The following is a 16,623-nucleotide window of genomic DNA, read 5'->3' as shown; positions in this document are numbered from 1 at the left end:
TGTCTATAATAAAATACCCGGAAGAGCAGAGGCCTGAACATGAAGCTAGAAGGTGTAGGGAAAGGTGATTTTCTTGCAGGACAGGCCTGGCTGGGCAACTCAGTTTGCCCTCTGGAGTCCCCTCTCAGCCTAGAAAGTGTTTTGCTTTTCTTTGTTGTCGTTTTTTACCCTTTGCTTAACCGCTTAAATCAAAGGAAACAACACGCTCCTGTCACTAGTAGAGGCTCTGTACGGCCATTGATTTGGGGATAAAGGCGACATGTGTTTTGAGATGGCCCGAGCGCTTCCAAGATGCCCCTACGGGAGCCTGGAGAGTAGGCGGGACTTGGCAAACCGGACAATGTGGCTTCCTGACAATCAAGGCATTTGTTTCTCTATTGTCCTGGCCTCATCCCAGCAGATTCCAGGGGTGGTGGGGAGGCTGCTCAGGGCACAAGGTGGCCAGTGTTTAAGAAGGTACCACAGTTCCTGGGTCTGAAATTGGCGGGTCAACGGCAACTGGCAAGAGTTCTCCTGGTCTTGCTATAATCACTGGGTTAACACACATGGTTCCTGGCCCACCCTGTAGAGCCTGTCTGGGAATGGGCTGGAGGCTGGTGACTGCAGGGCTCTGGTTACGATGAGAGTTCCCTCTGAGGGGCCTGGCAGGAAGTTTCCATCCATGTCTGAGAGCCCAGAATCTGGCCAGAGGCCCACTGAGGCCTGGCACCCAGGGTATGGGACTGTCCCCAGGACCTCTTTGGGCTCCTTCTAGGATGGTCCCCAAGCCTGGGCCAGAAAATGGCCTCTGCCAGCATTAGGAGCCAGCCTTGTCCTTGGGGTATAGCCAGGAAGGTGACTGGGATGTGCCCAGAGAAGCCAGGAGGACTGGCTGGTGGGCATGTTGGGGAGGAAAAGCCAAGGGACACCCTCTAGGCACAGCTCGGTGGGGGGTGACTCCCAGGGGCTCCTCTTTCCTATGATGTCACTGGAGGCAAGCCCTGCCCGGCACCCCATGTGATGTCACAGCGCGCTTCCACATTATGTCATGGGGGTCAGGTTATAAAATCATTCTGTGTGATGTCAGGAGGGGGTGCAGCCAAAGTCTCCATGACATCCCATGAGACGCCTTTAGGGGTGAAGCTCACCACACTCCATGTGATGTCACTAGGGGCCAGCCCGCAAGCTATTTTAGATGATGTCACTGGGCCTTCCAGAATTTTGCATTTCATGGGATGTCACTGCATAGGAGGCCACCATGGCATTCAGGGTGCTATTACTGGGGGCTGGACATGCAGAATTTGGCATTGTGCATGTCACTGGGAGTGTGGTCACTGGGAGTGCGGTCTTCCGGACATTGCATGGGGGGTTGGTAGGGTGGCATATCCATGACATTCTATGTGATCACACTGGGGGTAGGGCCCCCAGACTCTAGCATTCTGTAATGTCACTAGAGTGCAAGATTTGGGAACTGGCCTCCACATCTGCACCTCCCCTTTGGGAAATATGAAGCCAACCACAAAGCACTGAGCTCCATGTCCCAGCTGACCTTGCTCCCGCAAGCAGGCCCGACAGCCCTGCCAGCCCTCTCTGCACACCTGCCACAGTAGAGTACGACACACTTACACTAGGATGCTTTTGTGAGGGTACGTTTGGCCGGCCTACTGGCCTGGCAGCATCTCTATGGTGGTGCTGAGTCTTAGCAGCTGCTGAACTCTTCTGGAGCCTGGAAAGTGTGCCATGGGTTTTCAAGGTGCAGATGTTATAGTAGGCTAATTGGTGTAACAAACCACCCCCAGTTCTCTTAGCACAGTGGAAGTTTATTTCTCATTCATGCAACATCCAATTCAGTGCTCCTTAGTCATCTCCCCTCCAAGCAGTGACTCCATGATCCAGGTCCCTTGCAGACAGTGGCTTGGCTGTCCTCCTCTGGGTCCTCTGCATCCAGTCAGCTGACAAGCAGAGAGAGTGCAGATGGTTGCTAGGGGCAGGCCTGGAAGTGGTGTGCATTGAGTTCAGAGCTAATCTCATGGCTGCGCTCAGATACAAAGCACCAGGAAATGTGGTAGCTCTGCGCCAGGAAAAGGAAGCAGGTTTGGTGGTCATAGTGAATGAAAGATAAAATGGCAAGCCTCTACTGGATGACCCCTGGTGATTCTTCCCTGAGGACAGGCCCATCCTCAGGTCACCCTTCTTACGTTCACCTCCCATCTGCTACCCTCTCAGATCACACCCGGCAGCAAGGCCGCCCAGTCCCAGCTCAGCCCGGGTGACCTTGTGGTGGCCATTGACGGCGTCAACACAGATACCATGACCCACCTGGAGGCCCAGAACAAGATCAAGTCTGCCAGCTACAACCTGAGTCTCACGCTGCAGAAGTAGGTGGGAGCTCTCCAGAGCAGGGGGCAGAGGTTGGGTGTGGGCACCAAGGGCCTGGGAGAGGAGCTGTCCAGCATGGACCCAGCCTTGTGCTACCGGACCGCACAGGGAAGTGAGGACAGCCTCTGGACCAGAAGAAGGACAGGCCCAAGTCATCAAGCACCTGCCATGTCTGTGCCTCACTTTACAGATGAGCCTCAGAGAGGGTGGATAACGGTGCTGCTGGTATGTGGGCAGCCGGGCCTGGAAGCCAGGGTCTTCCCTGCTTCCTCTGTGCACAGGCAGCCTCCCTGAGACCTAGCAGAGGCCCGTGGCTGCAAAGTACCCCAGAGCCATGACTTCTCCATGCTGGTCAGGCCCAGGGGACACCCAGGTCCTCTGCCCTGGCTCCCTGGGTTCCGGATGTTCTCCCCTCTCCAGTCCTTCTCAGGCAGGAGCTCCTGGACCCAATGGCAACTGTCTTCATTTCTGGTTTTTCCAGGTCAAAGCGTCCCATTCTCATCTCCACGGCAGCACCCCCGATCCAGTCCCCTCTGCCTGTGATCCCCCACCAAAAGGTAGGTGCTGACTGTGGGTGGCAGGCTCCACTCTGGGCCGTGGTTCCCGGAGTGCAGCCCCCGGTCTGCCTGCCTGACCCTCGGCTGGCCTGACTCTGGCAAGGTGGGGGGATCAGCCCGGCCCCAGCCCCGCCCTGCCTCGGCTGATGCCGGGGAGGTGGCACAGACCCCCTGGGGAGAAGCATTCACGCCCCGTAAAATGCTGCATGTAGGGGTGCCCGCCTGGGTGCCTAGCCAACACCCTGGGCCTCGTGGGCGGGCTGACAGGAAATCCACTCAGGCAGCGGTGTTTTCAGGAAAGGGACCATTCTCCCAGCCAAGTAGGGACAGGTGTCCAGAAGGCTCTGACCCTCATCCTCCTGAGGGCACTGGGGAGGGGGGTGACCGTGGCATGAAAGCCGAGGCCCCAGTTTGAGCTGGTCACCCCAGGAGGAGCTCCCAGGCATGGGGGGCCTGCTGGCCCTCAGGGTTTCTCCTGTGTCACAGGCTCTCTCCCTCCTGTTTCCCTTTCTCCTCCCAGTTGCACGCTCCTATATCACACTCAGAAGTGCTGGTGCAGCCAGCAGGCACCAGGCCCCTTCCCAGCTCCCTCTAAGCAGCTCAACCCTGAGGGACCCGGAGCATGGGAGGCCTACCCCACCGCTCCTACAGGACTACACACTCCCACCACTCTCCACCCCTCCTTGCAGGACCTCATACTGACCCTGCCTGTCCAGTGGGGCAGAGTGGGTGATGGCCAGTGTGGGGAGAGGGGACAAGAAGGAGATGACGGGGGGTCTGGGGGGGGGTGACAGATTGAGGAAATGGGCAGAGGGCTGTTGGGGAGAAGCTGCAGAGGCAGACTGAGGGAAGCAAATGTCAGCCCCCCTCCTTCCTCAGTTTCTCCTCTGCACCTCTACTCTGCCTGTTCACCACCAGCCCAGAAGGCCCCCTCTCACCGGCCATGTGGGACATTGCAGTGTGGGGTCAGCAGAGCAGGAGGCAGGGCTGTGCTCACCAGGTGCCCCCATTCAGGGGAAGGGGGAACAGGTGTAGGATGGAGGGGTCTCCCCACAATTCCCTGAGACCACACCCCCTTTCTTCCAGCCCTGCCGGCAGGCTGGCTTGGCCTAGCTTTCTGTGTGGGGCTTTGCATTTTGTCCAAGTGGATGACAGCTTCAGGGCCAGGAGCTTCACCCCGCTCTTTCTGACAAAACCCTTCTCTTCCAGGTGTCCTTTCTATCCCCCTACCCTGACCTCGGTGCAGTGGGCTGCAGGCTCCAGGGTGGTGGGCTGCTAGGCGCTCGCACTAACCCCTCTGTTTCAGGTTCACGCAGAAGCGCTGGGATGGGCGTGGCCTCTAACTCCTCTCTTCTCTCTCCCCTGCATGGTGCTGCCCCGGGCCAGGACCCTGCTCTGGACACGAACAGCAGCTTGGCAGCACCCAGCCCCAACCCCGAGGCGAGGGCCATCCCGGGCACCCCAGGCAACCTGGAGCTCGGGCAGACCCTTAGCTCCTCCTTCTCTCAGACCTCCGTCTTCTCCTCACACACGGAGGCCTCTGACGCTGGCCCTCCATGGGGCAGCCCGGGGGCCAAGGTCAACCTGGAGGGGGCCCTCGACTCTCTAAGCCCGAAAGCCCCGCGGGGTTCGAGCCAGCCAAGGCAGTATAACAACCCCGTTGGCCTGTACTCGGCAGAGACCCTGAGGGAGATGGCTCAGCTGTATCAGATGAGCCTCCGAGGGAAGGCCTCAGGTGCTGGACTCCTAGGAGGGTAGGTAATGGGCTCACAGCTCTCCACTGGTGGTCAGGGGCCATCTGGGTCTTCAGTGCTCGTAGAGGCCTGGTCAGGTAGTCAGAGCGAGGAACTGGCCTCATTCTGGCCAGCCCCAAGCCCATGAGGCAGTGCAGGCTAAGAGCAGTGAAATCAATCATCCTATTGACATTTGCCATGAGCCGGGCCCATCATTGCTTTACACAACCTGGGGCGATGTGTCGGATTTTGCAGAGAGGGAAACTGAGGCTCAGAGAAGGTTAAGTCGAGGTCCAGCTGTCCAGCTACTAAGTGGCCAAGCTGGGCCTGAATACAAGAGACTCTGACTCCTAAAACTTTCACATCAGGTCACCCACCAAGACAGGACAAAGCCTAATAACTCCAGGAGCTCTGGGGCAAAGGGACAGGCTGGTTGCCACCCCTTTGGGAGTCCTGAGAGGTGGGAGAGCAAGTTCTCTAGGTCTGGCAGTGGTCTGGGAAGGCTGCCTGGAGGAGGGAGCACCTGAGCTGGGTACAGAGAGACTGGGCAATAGGGTGAGGGGAGTGGGTTGGCAGGACTGACCCTGGCTAGGGTGGGGAAGCAAGGGAGCAGGACCCTGAGGAGAAAGGGGCCCTGCAGGAGAACAGCAGGCCACCCCCTGCTCCCCGAGGTCTAGTTCATGGTACTCTTGGAGCACAGGAGTTAAAAGAACTAGAGCCAGAGCTGGGGTGGGCCTTGTGGAGGGGCTGAGGGGAGGGAGGCTCCCAGCAGAGCACATATTAGCTTCCAAGTCCTGAAGGTCTGTTATCTCATTGTAACTTCTTCCATAGCCCCATGCAGTTGGTATAATCGTCTCTGGGCTGGAGGCGAAGCAGGCTGAGTCAAGGCATATGGCCCAGCGGCTAGGGGTTCAGGGCTCTTCCGTGAGACTGTCCGTATCTCAGGACTATGGGGAGGATTGAAGGAGATAACACGTGCATAGTGCTGGGCTCTGTCCTGGCACACTCACTACGTGCTACCTGCCATCACTGCCTGGACTCACACAACAGGTGCACAGATGAGTCAGCATTGCAGTCCAGGTCGGTGTGATCCAAGCCCACACCCTTCCTTTGACCTAGCCGCACATGGTATCTGTGCTCTGCCCTTTCACTGCTCCCCTGGGGATCCCCAGCTCCCCCAGATCCCATAGCTCTTTCTGGGATCCCGAGTGAAGCTGGGCGCTCTACGGTGTGAGCACTTGGACCCTGGCTTCCCTGGCCCAAGATGGCAAAGCTTTCTACCCCCAGGCTTTTTCCAGCAAGGGGCTTCTGCCAGAAAGCTCGGGGAAAGACAGAGTAGAAATGGACTCTTTCTCCTGCCTTGGATGGGCTGATAGCTCTTCCTGGTTCTCTTTGGGCCGGCCCCCAGCAGGGAGGTCATGCTCTGGTGGACCTGGACTTCCATGGGGCCCACCTGCAGTGAGGGTAAGGTCTTCCCTCACGGAGGCCTCAGTCGAGGCTGGGGGCTAGTTAACAATCCATATGCTTTATCTAACACAACTCTCTCAGCAACTTCGGGGGGGAGGCATCATTCCCTCATTTTATAGCTGGGAAATAGAAACCCAGAGAGAGCAAGTAATTTGCCCAAGGTCACACAGTTAACGAGTGGTAGATAGGACTGGCACTCAGGTCAGTCTGACTTCTCCCTGCATGGAGCCAGGGACCTACCTGCCTGTCCCACCCCTGTTTCTCCCGACTCCCGACAAGCCCTCCCACTGGCACAAGGGCTGCTCAGAACCTGACGAGTGTTAGATTATTACTTGACACTCAGAGCAGCAGGGTCCAACAGTTTCTTCAAAGGGAAGACGGGCTAGGGAGGGAATATGGTGCGTTCTTCATTCAGAGTGAAGGCTGATGCTGCGGTCCCAGCAGGAAGGGCAGAGCCTCTGGCCTGGGCTAGCCGAGGGCTGAGGCCGCCGCCTCACAGGAGACAGGGTTGGCAAATGCTACTCCCTGTGTGTGTTCATCACACACTTAACCCACGCTGAGGGCTTTACACTCAGGATTCTGTTCAGTCTGTGGAGGGCACCACCCTCTCGGTATTATGAAGGAGGGGACTGAGGCTAAGACAGGTGGGTAACTTGTCCAGAGTCACAGCTCTAGGAAGAGGTAGGGTCAGGATTTGAACTCTGTCCTGTCTGGCTGCAAAAGGAAGCTCCTTCCCAGACTCTCTCTCTATGGGTAGCTTCAAGGGGATCCCTTGGCAGCTCGTATGCCCTTGGGAGGAGTGGAGAGGAACAGAGGGGGCAAAAGAACAGCCGGGCCTGCACCCCCTGATCCTTGTCCTCTCTGGGGCTGGTACCGAAGGGCGGTGTCCCTCAGGCCAGTTGGTGCGAGGGCCCCCGGGGCGTTCTTACATCTTTGTCTCATTCTCCCCAAGACCTGGCTGCCCCTCTCTGAGCTCTGTCTGTTGCAGGCATCTCAGCCTCTGGGTCCTCAGGCAGAAGCTAAGCAGGGGGCAGGAATCAATGCCAAAGAAGGAGCTGGCTACCTAGGCAGGGAAGGGCACAGGCAGCCCCTGAGGCCAGCACTGCCCTCTACAGGGGGCACTGGGCTGGTCCGGGCAAGAGCTGATCCTGCGGTTGTCAGCACTGGCCAAAAATGGAGAAGGAATTGGAGATCTGTGATGGTCCTTTCCTAACATAGCTCCACTTACAGCTATTTTGAGCCTGGGAGGACAGAGGGAATTTTATCAGCCCTGAGATGGAGTTGGGCCGCCTGGGACTGGTGGGGGTGGGGATGGGGGGGTCTCCCTGGTTTTGGTCTGGATCCCCAGGGTCATGGCCAAGGGGTGACCAGGGCCAGGCCAGCTGAGGCCCAGGCTCTCCCAGCCAGAGCCCAGAGTGGTCAGATATGGGAAAGTGGCAGGGTGTGGGGAAAGGGACACCACTTTCCACACTCTTCTCCCCTCAGGTTTCTGACAAGGGTCTGCCACTGCAAGGAATTTGCATTTAAAGAAACATAACGCAGGCAATGCCTCCCTCAAGGAGACGATACTCCAGGAGGCTGGCTCTCAGATAAGAGCGAGGGTGGGGTCCCTCTTGTAGTGTCCAAGCTGGACTGCCTTGTCCAGCGGTTTTCCTGCAATACAGGACCTGCACTTCTCCCAAGCCTCCTCACTCCTCCATCCCGCCTCACTGCCCATCCACAGGGACGTTAAGGGCAGTTACTGGGAACTGCACAGACCCCTTATTACTGTGCCCCAGGAGGAGTGTCCAGGGCTGCCTGACCCTCCTCTGGGAAAGAGAGCATGCTCCCGGGGCTGTGTGAAACCCCACTGCACACAAACCCCAGCACCACTGCAACTCCTGCTCAGGGAACAGAACTCCTGGAGCTGTCCCCCATTAAACAAGGGTAAGTGCAGAGCTACTATCCGGCCAGGAGGCACCTGGGGCCTTGGCCGTTCCTGGAGCAGCCATCACTAGTCCGGTCTCCATCTCCAGCTTCCTCGCCGGGGTCTACAGACAAGGTGTATGTAGGACATTCATGTATATGGTAAATGAGCACCTATGAAGATGGACAAAAAAACCTTTCTCCCTGGCAAAGCTTCAGGTACTGTGGACCTACGCTGCAGCTGGCATCTCTGACCCAAACTGAGCGGCTGTGATCGGGACTCTGAGCTCTTCCCCCTCCTCACTCTGCACTCTCCTCACCCAGTGCCAGTCTGGGCTGCCTCTGCCTCCGCTATGGCCAGTCTGAGGACCATCCCTAGGTCCCTACGCTCAAACCCTCTGGCAGGACCCTCACTCTGATAGCCCTGTTTTCTTTGCTTTTTCTCTCCCCCACCCCCAGGTGGTAGCCAACTCTCCAGCCAAGTTAGTATCAAAGGAAAGCACGTGTGTGTGCTTGCCTGCATATCCCAGCATGCGACCGCGTGTCTGGGGGACTGGGCAGCGTGCGTCTGTGTCAGCGGCATGTGTACGTGTATGTGCATGCGTGAATGGGGGTGCATTTGTGTCCCTGAGTGAGCCTGCATGTGTGTGGAGCTGCGAGTATGGAGTGGAGGCAGTGGGGAGGGGCGCTGGGGCTCCGGCAGATGCCCCGGACCACTGTGTTCCCAATTAGCTGCTGCAGCTGCTTAGACCGCAGGCTGGCTCCGGTGGGCGGTGGGTGGAGCGCGTGCTGACGCCGGTTCTGGGAGAGCCTGAAGACATTTGTAGCCCGGCCGGACCACTCAGAAGGGCTGTACCTGACCTTGTCTTTGCCTGGGGAGCACGCTTAACTGTTGAAGGGAAAAGCCTCCATGGGTAGAAGCTGGTGGGCCACCCAGCAAGTTGGACATGGGGGCGGGGGCGCCTGAGAACCCAAGCCCTGCTCCGAGGAAGAAGCACATGCACTGAAGAGTCTGGCGGAGCAGAGCCCCGGCCCATCCAGGATGAGTCCCTTCGTGGAGGAACCAAGCTCAGAATCCCTGCGGGTGCCCAGTGGGGCTGCTTTTTGCCTTTGGACGTTCTGGACTCCGCTTGGGCTGCCGCTGCCTCTCACGCGTGGCCCAGCTCCTGTCTCCTAATCCCAACCGCCACTCCGCACCCCCTTCCGTTTCTGCTTCCCTGCGGGTGTGGTGAGAGAGCTTTCAATGCCTGGCCTCCCCTGCTGACCCTGGGCGGTAGCTCAGGCTGAGCCGGGGCCTCCAGGGATCTAGGAAAGCGGAGACGGGCAAGAAGAACCTTCCGCAAAGGGCTCTGGGGAGGGTGAGAGGATTTTCCCGACCAGACCCAGCCCGCCCACGTCGGTCGGGGGGAGTTGGGTAGCCTTCCTGGGATTAGGCTTAGGGAGGTCTCTCTCCACACCCTACACCACCAGCCCTCACCTTGAGCCGTGTAACACCACCTGTTGCCCCTTCTCTCCTTCCACCCCCCTCCCTCGCTCCCCTGCTCCATGCTCCCCTCCCCCAGCGCCGACTACCAGGAACGCTTCAACCCCAGCGCCCTGAAGGACTCGGCCCTGTCGACCCACAAGCCCATCGAGGTGAAGGGGCTGGGCGGCAAGGCCACCATCATCCACGCGCAGTACAACACGCCCATCAGCATGTACTCCCAGGACGCCATCATGGACGCCATCGCCGGGCAGGCCCAGGCCCAGGGCAGTGACTTCAGTGGGTAAGCGCCTCCCCTCCTCCACTGGCGCTCGATGCCTCCGCCTCGTCATCACCGAGGAGGGCACCGGGCCACTGGGCGCCATCGGAGACTTTGGGCATCGGGACCAGCTGTCCTCCATCGTCTTGATCCTCCCAGGGTACAGCCCTTGCAGGAGAGCCAGCCTTCGCCCGGGCCTCCCAGAACGTGGTGTTCTCTCTTCAGAGTCAATCTCATGGTCAGCTTTAGGAGAAGGGTGGAGAAATGCAGCATGTGCTTTTCACAGCCTCTGCATTTTCCCAGGCTCCATGAGGGGGCTGGTTTAGAAAGAGACTTCTGGAATCCTGTTAACCAGGGTCACATTCTGGATACCTCAGCTTCTCACAACTAAGCCATTCTTTGGGGGGAAGTTGCTGTGTTCTTCCAATGATGAGGGCAATTCAGGTTCATGAGTGGGTTTCTTGTTTGGGAAGGGGCCTCCGGACCAGCCATCCACAGTGCTGTTGACAGTCAGCCCCGCCACAGAGCCGGGGGGCACCCAGCACTCGCCTCCTCCTGTTTGCCCCAGGGAAGCCCAGCCTCAGGGCGGTGGGACTTAGGACATCCTTGGTTCCTGACTTTGCTTGTTAGCAATGGTTGAAGAACTTGAGGGCTGAGTAGGGAAAGAGTTGGCTGAAAATCATTTGTGGATGAAATGGGTAATAGTACAAACATTAATGTGGACCTCTCTCCCTCTTTCAGAATTTCTTTCTGTCTCTGTTTTTCTTAGTCTCTGTTTCTTCTCTGTATTTCTTTCTTACTGTGTATGTCTCTCTTTCTGTCTCTATCTCTCTGTCTCTTTTTCTGTTTCTGTGTGTCTCTTCCTTCCTTTCCACACACACACACACACACACACACACACACACACACACACACACACACACACACACGCAGAGAGTCCCTTACTGTATTCTACTTGGAAATACTGTTAGTATTGACTTTCAGAACTGATTATCTCTGTGGTAACATCTTATCCCTGAGTCAGGATCTCCAGCAATTGAAAGCAAGAAATCTTAAAATGATGGTTGTCCTTTTTTCCGAAACTAGGAAAAACAGATGTTGTAAGAGGGATAGAGGCATTCAAAAGTCCCGGAGAACTCCTATAGCGTTTGGCCTTTGTAGAGCCCAACCCTTGTGGCCATGACAAGTGTGCAGGTTATAAAGTGCAGGTTCCAGAGGCCAAAGGTGTGGACTTACTGGTGCTCCTGGTTAAAAGGAGCCTGGCCCTCTCAGGCGCGCAGTGCTTCCTTCGGGCCACCAGGGGGTGGATGGTTGCTTGCCCTGGAGCCGTGAGTCAAACCCGCCAGGCTCAGGTCTGCAGTTCTTTGCGGAATTCTCTGGGCAGGGTTGACTTACTTAATCCCATCGTTCAAAGCAGAAAATATGACCATGCAAGTTTAAAAACACAACTGTTGCTCATGTGTACCCAGGAAGACAGGGCTGCCCGATTAAGCCAAAGAGTTTAACGGGGATTTCCTGTTAACATTTGTTTGCCACGTGTGTCCTTGGTGTGCTCTTAAAAGTGGTAGCGTTGGCCAAAGGGAAGCACAATGGAAGTTAATGGAAGAACTGCTGTTCACTAACTTTATGTTTTCTGCACCTTTTGGGAAAAGGCTACAAATCATTTGGTTTTACCTCTAGGTCGCCCATGATATATTTTTTTTAACATGATGCACTGTTAATCTAATCTAGGCTTCTCCTTCCTTTCCCCTCCCCTCCCATCCTTTTCCCCTCCCTTGCGTGCCTGGGAAGCAACATTCTTCCTCTTCCTTCTAACTCAGCCCTGCTGGGTTGATGCTGTCGTGGTGCCAGTGGGTAAAAGCTGCCCTTGTCTGCCATGAGGTGTTCCATTTCTGCTGTTAATTTCCATGATTCCTTCCTCACTGACAGTTTTCTTTTTGTCTCTCTCTCTCTTCCTCCTTTATCCACCCCACTCCCCCATAACTCATTTCTGATCCTAACCCTGCTCCCTTGTGTATGCGCCTCCCCCCGCCCTCCCATGATGGACATGCACTCACTGCTGGGTTTTCCTCTGCATGGCAGGGCGTCACCACTGGCGTAAGTAGACCCCACAGTATCTGTTCCGTCGTCCGTCTGTCTGGTTGCGGGATGGTGTGTGGGTTTGGTGGGATGTGCCTGAGGACAGTGGTTCTGTCCACGTTCCTCCTCACACCCACCTCACAGGTAAATGACATGCCCCGCGGCCTCTACAGGCAAGTGCTTGTCTTTTGGGGTTTTCCCCCAAATAATGTCACTGTGGACATAGAAATCAGAGTAATGACACCACACTGGCTGGGGGTGGATCCCGTGTTCTCCTTGCTGTGCTTTGCGGGGGCTCCCCCCAGCCTTTCTTGTCTACACTGGGACAGCGGAGATCTTAATGTCAGAATCCACATGGGGCCATTATTCAGGGAGAGGATGCTAAGGGGGTCTGTTGGAGGCCATTCCCCAAATCCTCATGGAAGATGGATCTGGAGGACCCAGTGCCTGCCAGGACCACCCATAAGAGGCGAAAGATTAGTCAGACTTGGGGGCAGTGTACAGTGGAGTAAATGCCCACCGGTGACCTTGATGTTGCGGGGACCATGGAGTGTTTTTGTTGGCAAGAAGTTCATGCTGGAGTGGCTCCAGAGAGTGGCCTCGGACCCAGGGTCCCAGAACTGGAGGGCCTGTTCTATCCCCTCTCTGTATATATTCTTCCTGAGCCCCAGATTCTCAAAAGGCACAGCAGTTCCTTCGTCTGGTTCCCAGTGTCTGTTGCGGCAGCACCACAAGTCCCTGGTCTTTGCACAGCATTGTGGGAAGGGAAGCCGACAATGTGACTCCCAAGGGACTCACTCCTGGGGTTCACTTTCTTGAGCCCTTGGAGATGTGGAAGGAACAGGGAGCACGTCAAGGGCATGTTCCAGGGAAGTGGCAGCCAGTGCCTTCCATCCGTTTCAGGACCCCTTAAGACCCCTCCCTATGCCAGAAATGACCTCTCCAGCGAGATCCCAGCTTCTCCTCCACTCCCTGGTCTTCGCTATCTGATCCCAACCACAGGCTGACAGACCTGTAGCTTTCCAGGCCAGGGCAGAGCCTTGAGAAAAGTAGGGGTAGCTCCACCCAACCTTGGTCAGTCACCTTCCATCACCTTTCTCCACCTCTGCTCTCATAGCCCACCCTGAGCTGACTTAGGGGACCAATCCTGGGAGACTAGGCCAATTCTTCTGTCCAGCTCCTTGCAGAGAGGGTAGAAGACAGGGGCACTGGGGAGGTCCCCTCTCCAGCTAGCCAGCCCTCGAGGGAGCAAGGGCAGGTAGAGGCAGTCATAGCAGCAGGCAGGGCGATGCCGGACAGGGGGAGTGTCTGCGCTGGGCCATGTCTCCAGATGTGGAACATCTGGGGTGTGCAAGTCCCCAGTGGGCATAAGTGGCCTTCCTGAGCCCTGTCACTGCAGAGGGTCTGATGGAAAGGACACTGAGCTGGGAGCTGGGAAGCCTGGGTTCTAACTCAGTGGGGCCCCTACATGACGTAACCTGGAGCTAGTCGGCTAGCCTCTCTGGACCTCAGTTTTGGCATGTGTAAGAGGAGATGGCTGGGCCACTGGCCCACAGGCTGGGGAGACACGCTGTTATTGCTGTGAGCTTCTCCTGAGCCCACCCTGACTGCTGAGAGGGCCGGCTGGGCAGCCTAGATTACCCAGCCCTCCCTGGTTGGGATGAGTGGTCATGCATAAAGCTTTTAATGTATCTTGCCCTGAAGTCTGATCTGGGCTGAGAGACCCTGGACTCAAGGGGCTCTGGGGTCCCTTCTGATTCTGATCTAGGATTTGTTCATTCAACTACGTTTTGAGCACCTACCATGTGCCAGACCTTGGGAGTCTAAGGGAAGGTCACCAGGTCCCCCTCAAAAAGCTGTGCTGCCCTGGGGCAGAGGACGAGTGACCCTCCCTGCAGCTCTACGCCCAGTTCCCTTCGGGCGAGAAACTGTGCTATCTGTGGGTGATGCCAGGCGTTAGGGGCCTGATTGCCTTGTTTCTCCAGCTGCCTCCTCACCGAGCTTCCCTGTCTTTGCAGAGTGGGAGCCCACAGTCCTCCTCCAGGGCAGTCATGACACTGGTGGCTCCCTCTTTGGATCCCAAGCTTTGAGGAGGCCAAGGGACTGACCGTGAGGAAGCCTCTGAGTCCCCCAAATGGCCTGTCCTCACCCAGCCCCAAACTCAGGACCTGCTCAGGGAGGTTGAAATTACTTCCAGAAGCCCTCTTCTGCCTCTTCTTTCCTTAAAGGCGATACAGCTCCTGGGGGCGGGTGTCTTCAGGCCTGTGTCTAGAGTTAGCCTGGGGGGTGGGGGTACTGGCAGGAGGGTCTGAGCCTCCTGACCCTCCGTGAGCGGAATTCACTGTCTCGCTGTGACCACCCTGAGCACTGAGGACCCAGGTCAAGCACTTATTGCAGGCTCTCAGAAGGGCGTGGTGGATCTAGACAAGTAGGGGTTACCCACATGCATGGGGGGGTGCGCCAGGGGGAGGCGCAGAGGTCGGGGGCAGGGTTCCAGCCCTGCCCTTGCCCATGGCCTCTCTCTGCATTTCAGGAGCCTTCCTGTCAAAGACCTCACCGTAGACAGCACCTCTCCCGTGTATCAGGCTGTGATTAAGAACCAGAACAAGCCGGAAGACGAGGCTGACGACTGGGCCCGCCGCTCCTCCAGCCTGCAGTCTCGCTCCTTCCGCATCCTGGCCCAGATGACGGGGACAGAATATAGTAAGGGAGGGCTGTGGGGTGGCAGGAAGGGGCGACGATGAAGGGCCAGCGAGGGTCCTGGGCCCTACTCCACAGTCCCACGGAAGCCGGGGAGTCGAGCCCCCCACCCTTGAAGATGAGCTGGCCTCGATAGATAGTTAGCAGCCTGCTGCGCCCCTGCTGGGTCCCTGGGGCAGGCACAGTGACATCAGCCTGCTGCTCGGCTCCTGGACTCCAGCGGTGGGCAGCGGACTGGCTGTGGTGCTTTCCGGATTGGGATGAGAGGACTTTGCAGGCCACACCTCTGGCTACTCCCTCCCACCTGCGCCTCTTCGTCTCGTGCCCCCTTTCTCCCCCTGCCCTGTGCCCAGAGGTCACAGGTAGGGAGCAATAACTGTCCCATCATGGGTGGGGACCCCGTGCCCACCGAGCTCTAGTAGCTTTTCTTTCTCATGTTCCCTGTGATTCCTCCTGACCTGCAACTTCTACCCACAGTGCAAGACCCTGATGAAGAAGCTTTGCGAAGGTCAAGGTAAGTGCCTGGACTCAGGCTCTGTGGCCTTGCCCGCTCTAATCCCCTCCCTCCCAGGGCAGCCCCTAGGTCAAACGACTCATGGAAGGAACGTCTCAAGTTAATGCACTTGGAAATTCCCGACCCCTGAAGGGCTCCGGCAGATGCTGGCTTGGGGCGTGCATCCTGGGTCAGTGAGGTGGGTGCCTGGAGCTGAGTCTCTATCCCCTGGGCCCGGGCTGCACGAACGAGGACTCTGGGCTCTCCCGGCTCTGTCCCTGGGCAGCGGGCAGGGTTGCTTTGGCCTTTGCTGGGCTGTTGAGAATGAGGGCATCTCTCCCTGTGAGGCACCGGGCAGGCTGCCTGGCCTGCCCACTCATCTCAGGGCCTGTCCCCTGTGAGTCTGAAGGGTAGGCACTGGGAAGCAGGCACGCACAGGTCCGTGCTGGGCGGGGGTGACTGACCCTTGGACTCAACTCTCCAGACCCATGTTGAGGTATCAGTTCCACAAATTGCTCAAAGCACCACAGCTGCTGCAAGGAAGCAAAGCCCTGGGTATAAGGAGTGGCTTGTGCAGGGCTAGGTGTCTCTGAGTATGGTCTCCCCGATGGTGGCAGGCCTGAGGCCCCAGCCACTGGCCTGACACCTTTGGCCTGTCAGGTGCTCATGGCCCTGTGCATGATGGGAGCACACTGCCCTGGAACCCATTGGAACCCGCTAGGGCCTTCCATGGGGAGGCATGAGGCCCGGTGTGATTGTGCTTACACTTCTGGAAGCAAATGTGTCATCTGCATGTCCTTCCTGGGAGAGTCTGCCTTGGGCCAGCACATCCTGTGGTGGCCTCCGTGTGAGGGGCTGGGGCCCAGAGGTGCCTTTCCACCCTGGGCCAAGCTTTCTGTTCTTGCTAACCAGTGTGTAGTGGCCACAGGACTGTGTGGAGAGTGGGACTCTGGGGTCAGCTTGAGTTGATGTGGAGTTTCTTTTCGAACCTCTATTTCTGCCAGCTGAAGTTGCTCCCACTCTTTGGCTGGGGCATCCGGTCCTGAAGTGTGGTTCTCCCTGGCCTGCTAATAGTGGCATGCGGTACCAGTGGTGGTTCTTAACCTGTCGGTGCCTGCAGTGTGTCTGTAAAAAGCCTGAAATGCGATGGTGTTTGATTTAGTGCAAATGGTGGTATGGAGCTATTGGAGGCATGACTAAGCTGTCGGCTCTCCCCATCCTGTGCTCCTCTGCTCCTGCGCCATTTCTGTGTTTGTCTCACCTCCTCTTCGGAGCCACTCACAGAGATGCTCCAGTGGGCGATGTAGTCTTTACTGAAGATTTGATGGAGGGCTTTACAGTACATACCCCACAGCAAACCGCTTAGAAATCTCCAGGTCCCTTCCATCAGGAAACCAGCAGGGACCTGCACTCTTTTTCCAGCCGCCGTCACCCGCTCTCAGTCCTTCTGGTTACTTTATGTTTCTCCCACCCGTCAATCTAAGGTCGCATCTCAGTAACCAGACACTGTTTAGAAGGTGGAAGGGTACTGGTGGAGGTAACTTACAAGGAACCTTTGTCTTTTGTATTTTCCCTGGAATATTTGCAGG

At 57.2% G+C, this 16,623-nt stretch overlaps 1 protein-coding gene across 11 annotated transcripts in view; it reads left to right on the top strand.

The window, feature by feature from the left end:
• Nucleotides 1-16,623, top strand: part of LDB3 (LIM domain binding 3) — a gene marked incomplete at both ends in the record, with an annotated part of 55,184 nt that overhangs the window by 7,230 nt on the left and 31,331 nt on the right. For 3 of the 11 annotated variants that reach the window (XM_082853955.1, XM_082853953.1, XM_082853950.1), the window contains 7 exons: nt 2,206-2,357; nt 2,840-2,915; nt 8,480-8,502; nt 9,583-9,786; nt 11,845-11,859; nt 14,375-14,544; nt 15,019-15,055. In XM_082853955.1, coding sequence (XP_082710081.1) covers nt 2,206-2,357; nt 2,840-2,915; nt 8,480-8,502; nt 9,583-9,786; nt 11,845-11,859; nt 14,375-14,544; nt 15,019-15,055 — 677 coding nt within the window. Of the gene's footprint in view, nt 1-2,205; nt 2,358-2,839; nt 2,916-4,301; nt 4,670-8,479; nt 8,503-9,582; nt 9,787-11,844; nt 11,860-14,374; nt 14,545-15,018; nt 15,056-16,623 lie in introns of all 11 variants that reach the window. The other 8 variants (XM_082853956.1, XM_082853952.1, XM_082853949.1 and 5 more) reach the window with 3 other exon arrangements.

Source organism: Leucopleurus acutus, assembly GCF_964270905.1.
Source record: "Leucopleurus acutus genome assembly, chromosome: 14".
Classification (NCBI taxonomy): Eukaryota; Metazoa; Chordata; class Mammalia; order Artiodactyla; family Delphinidae; genus Leucopleurus; species Leucopleurus acutus.
The sequence above is the reverse complement of the archived record's forward strand: the minus strand, read 5'-3'. Positions and strand labels throughout refer to the sequence as shown.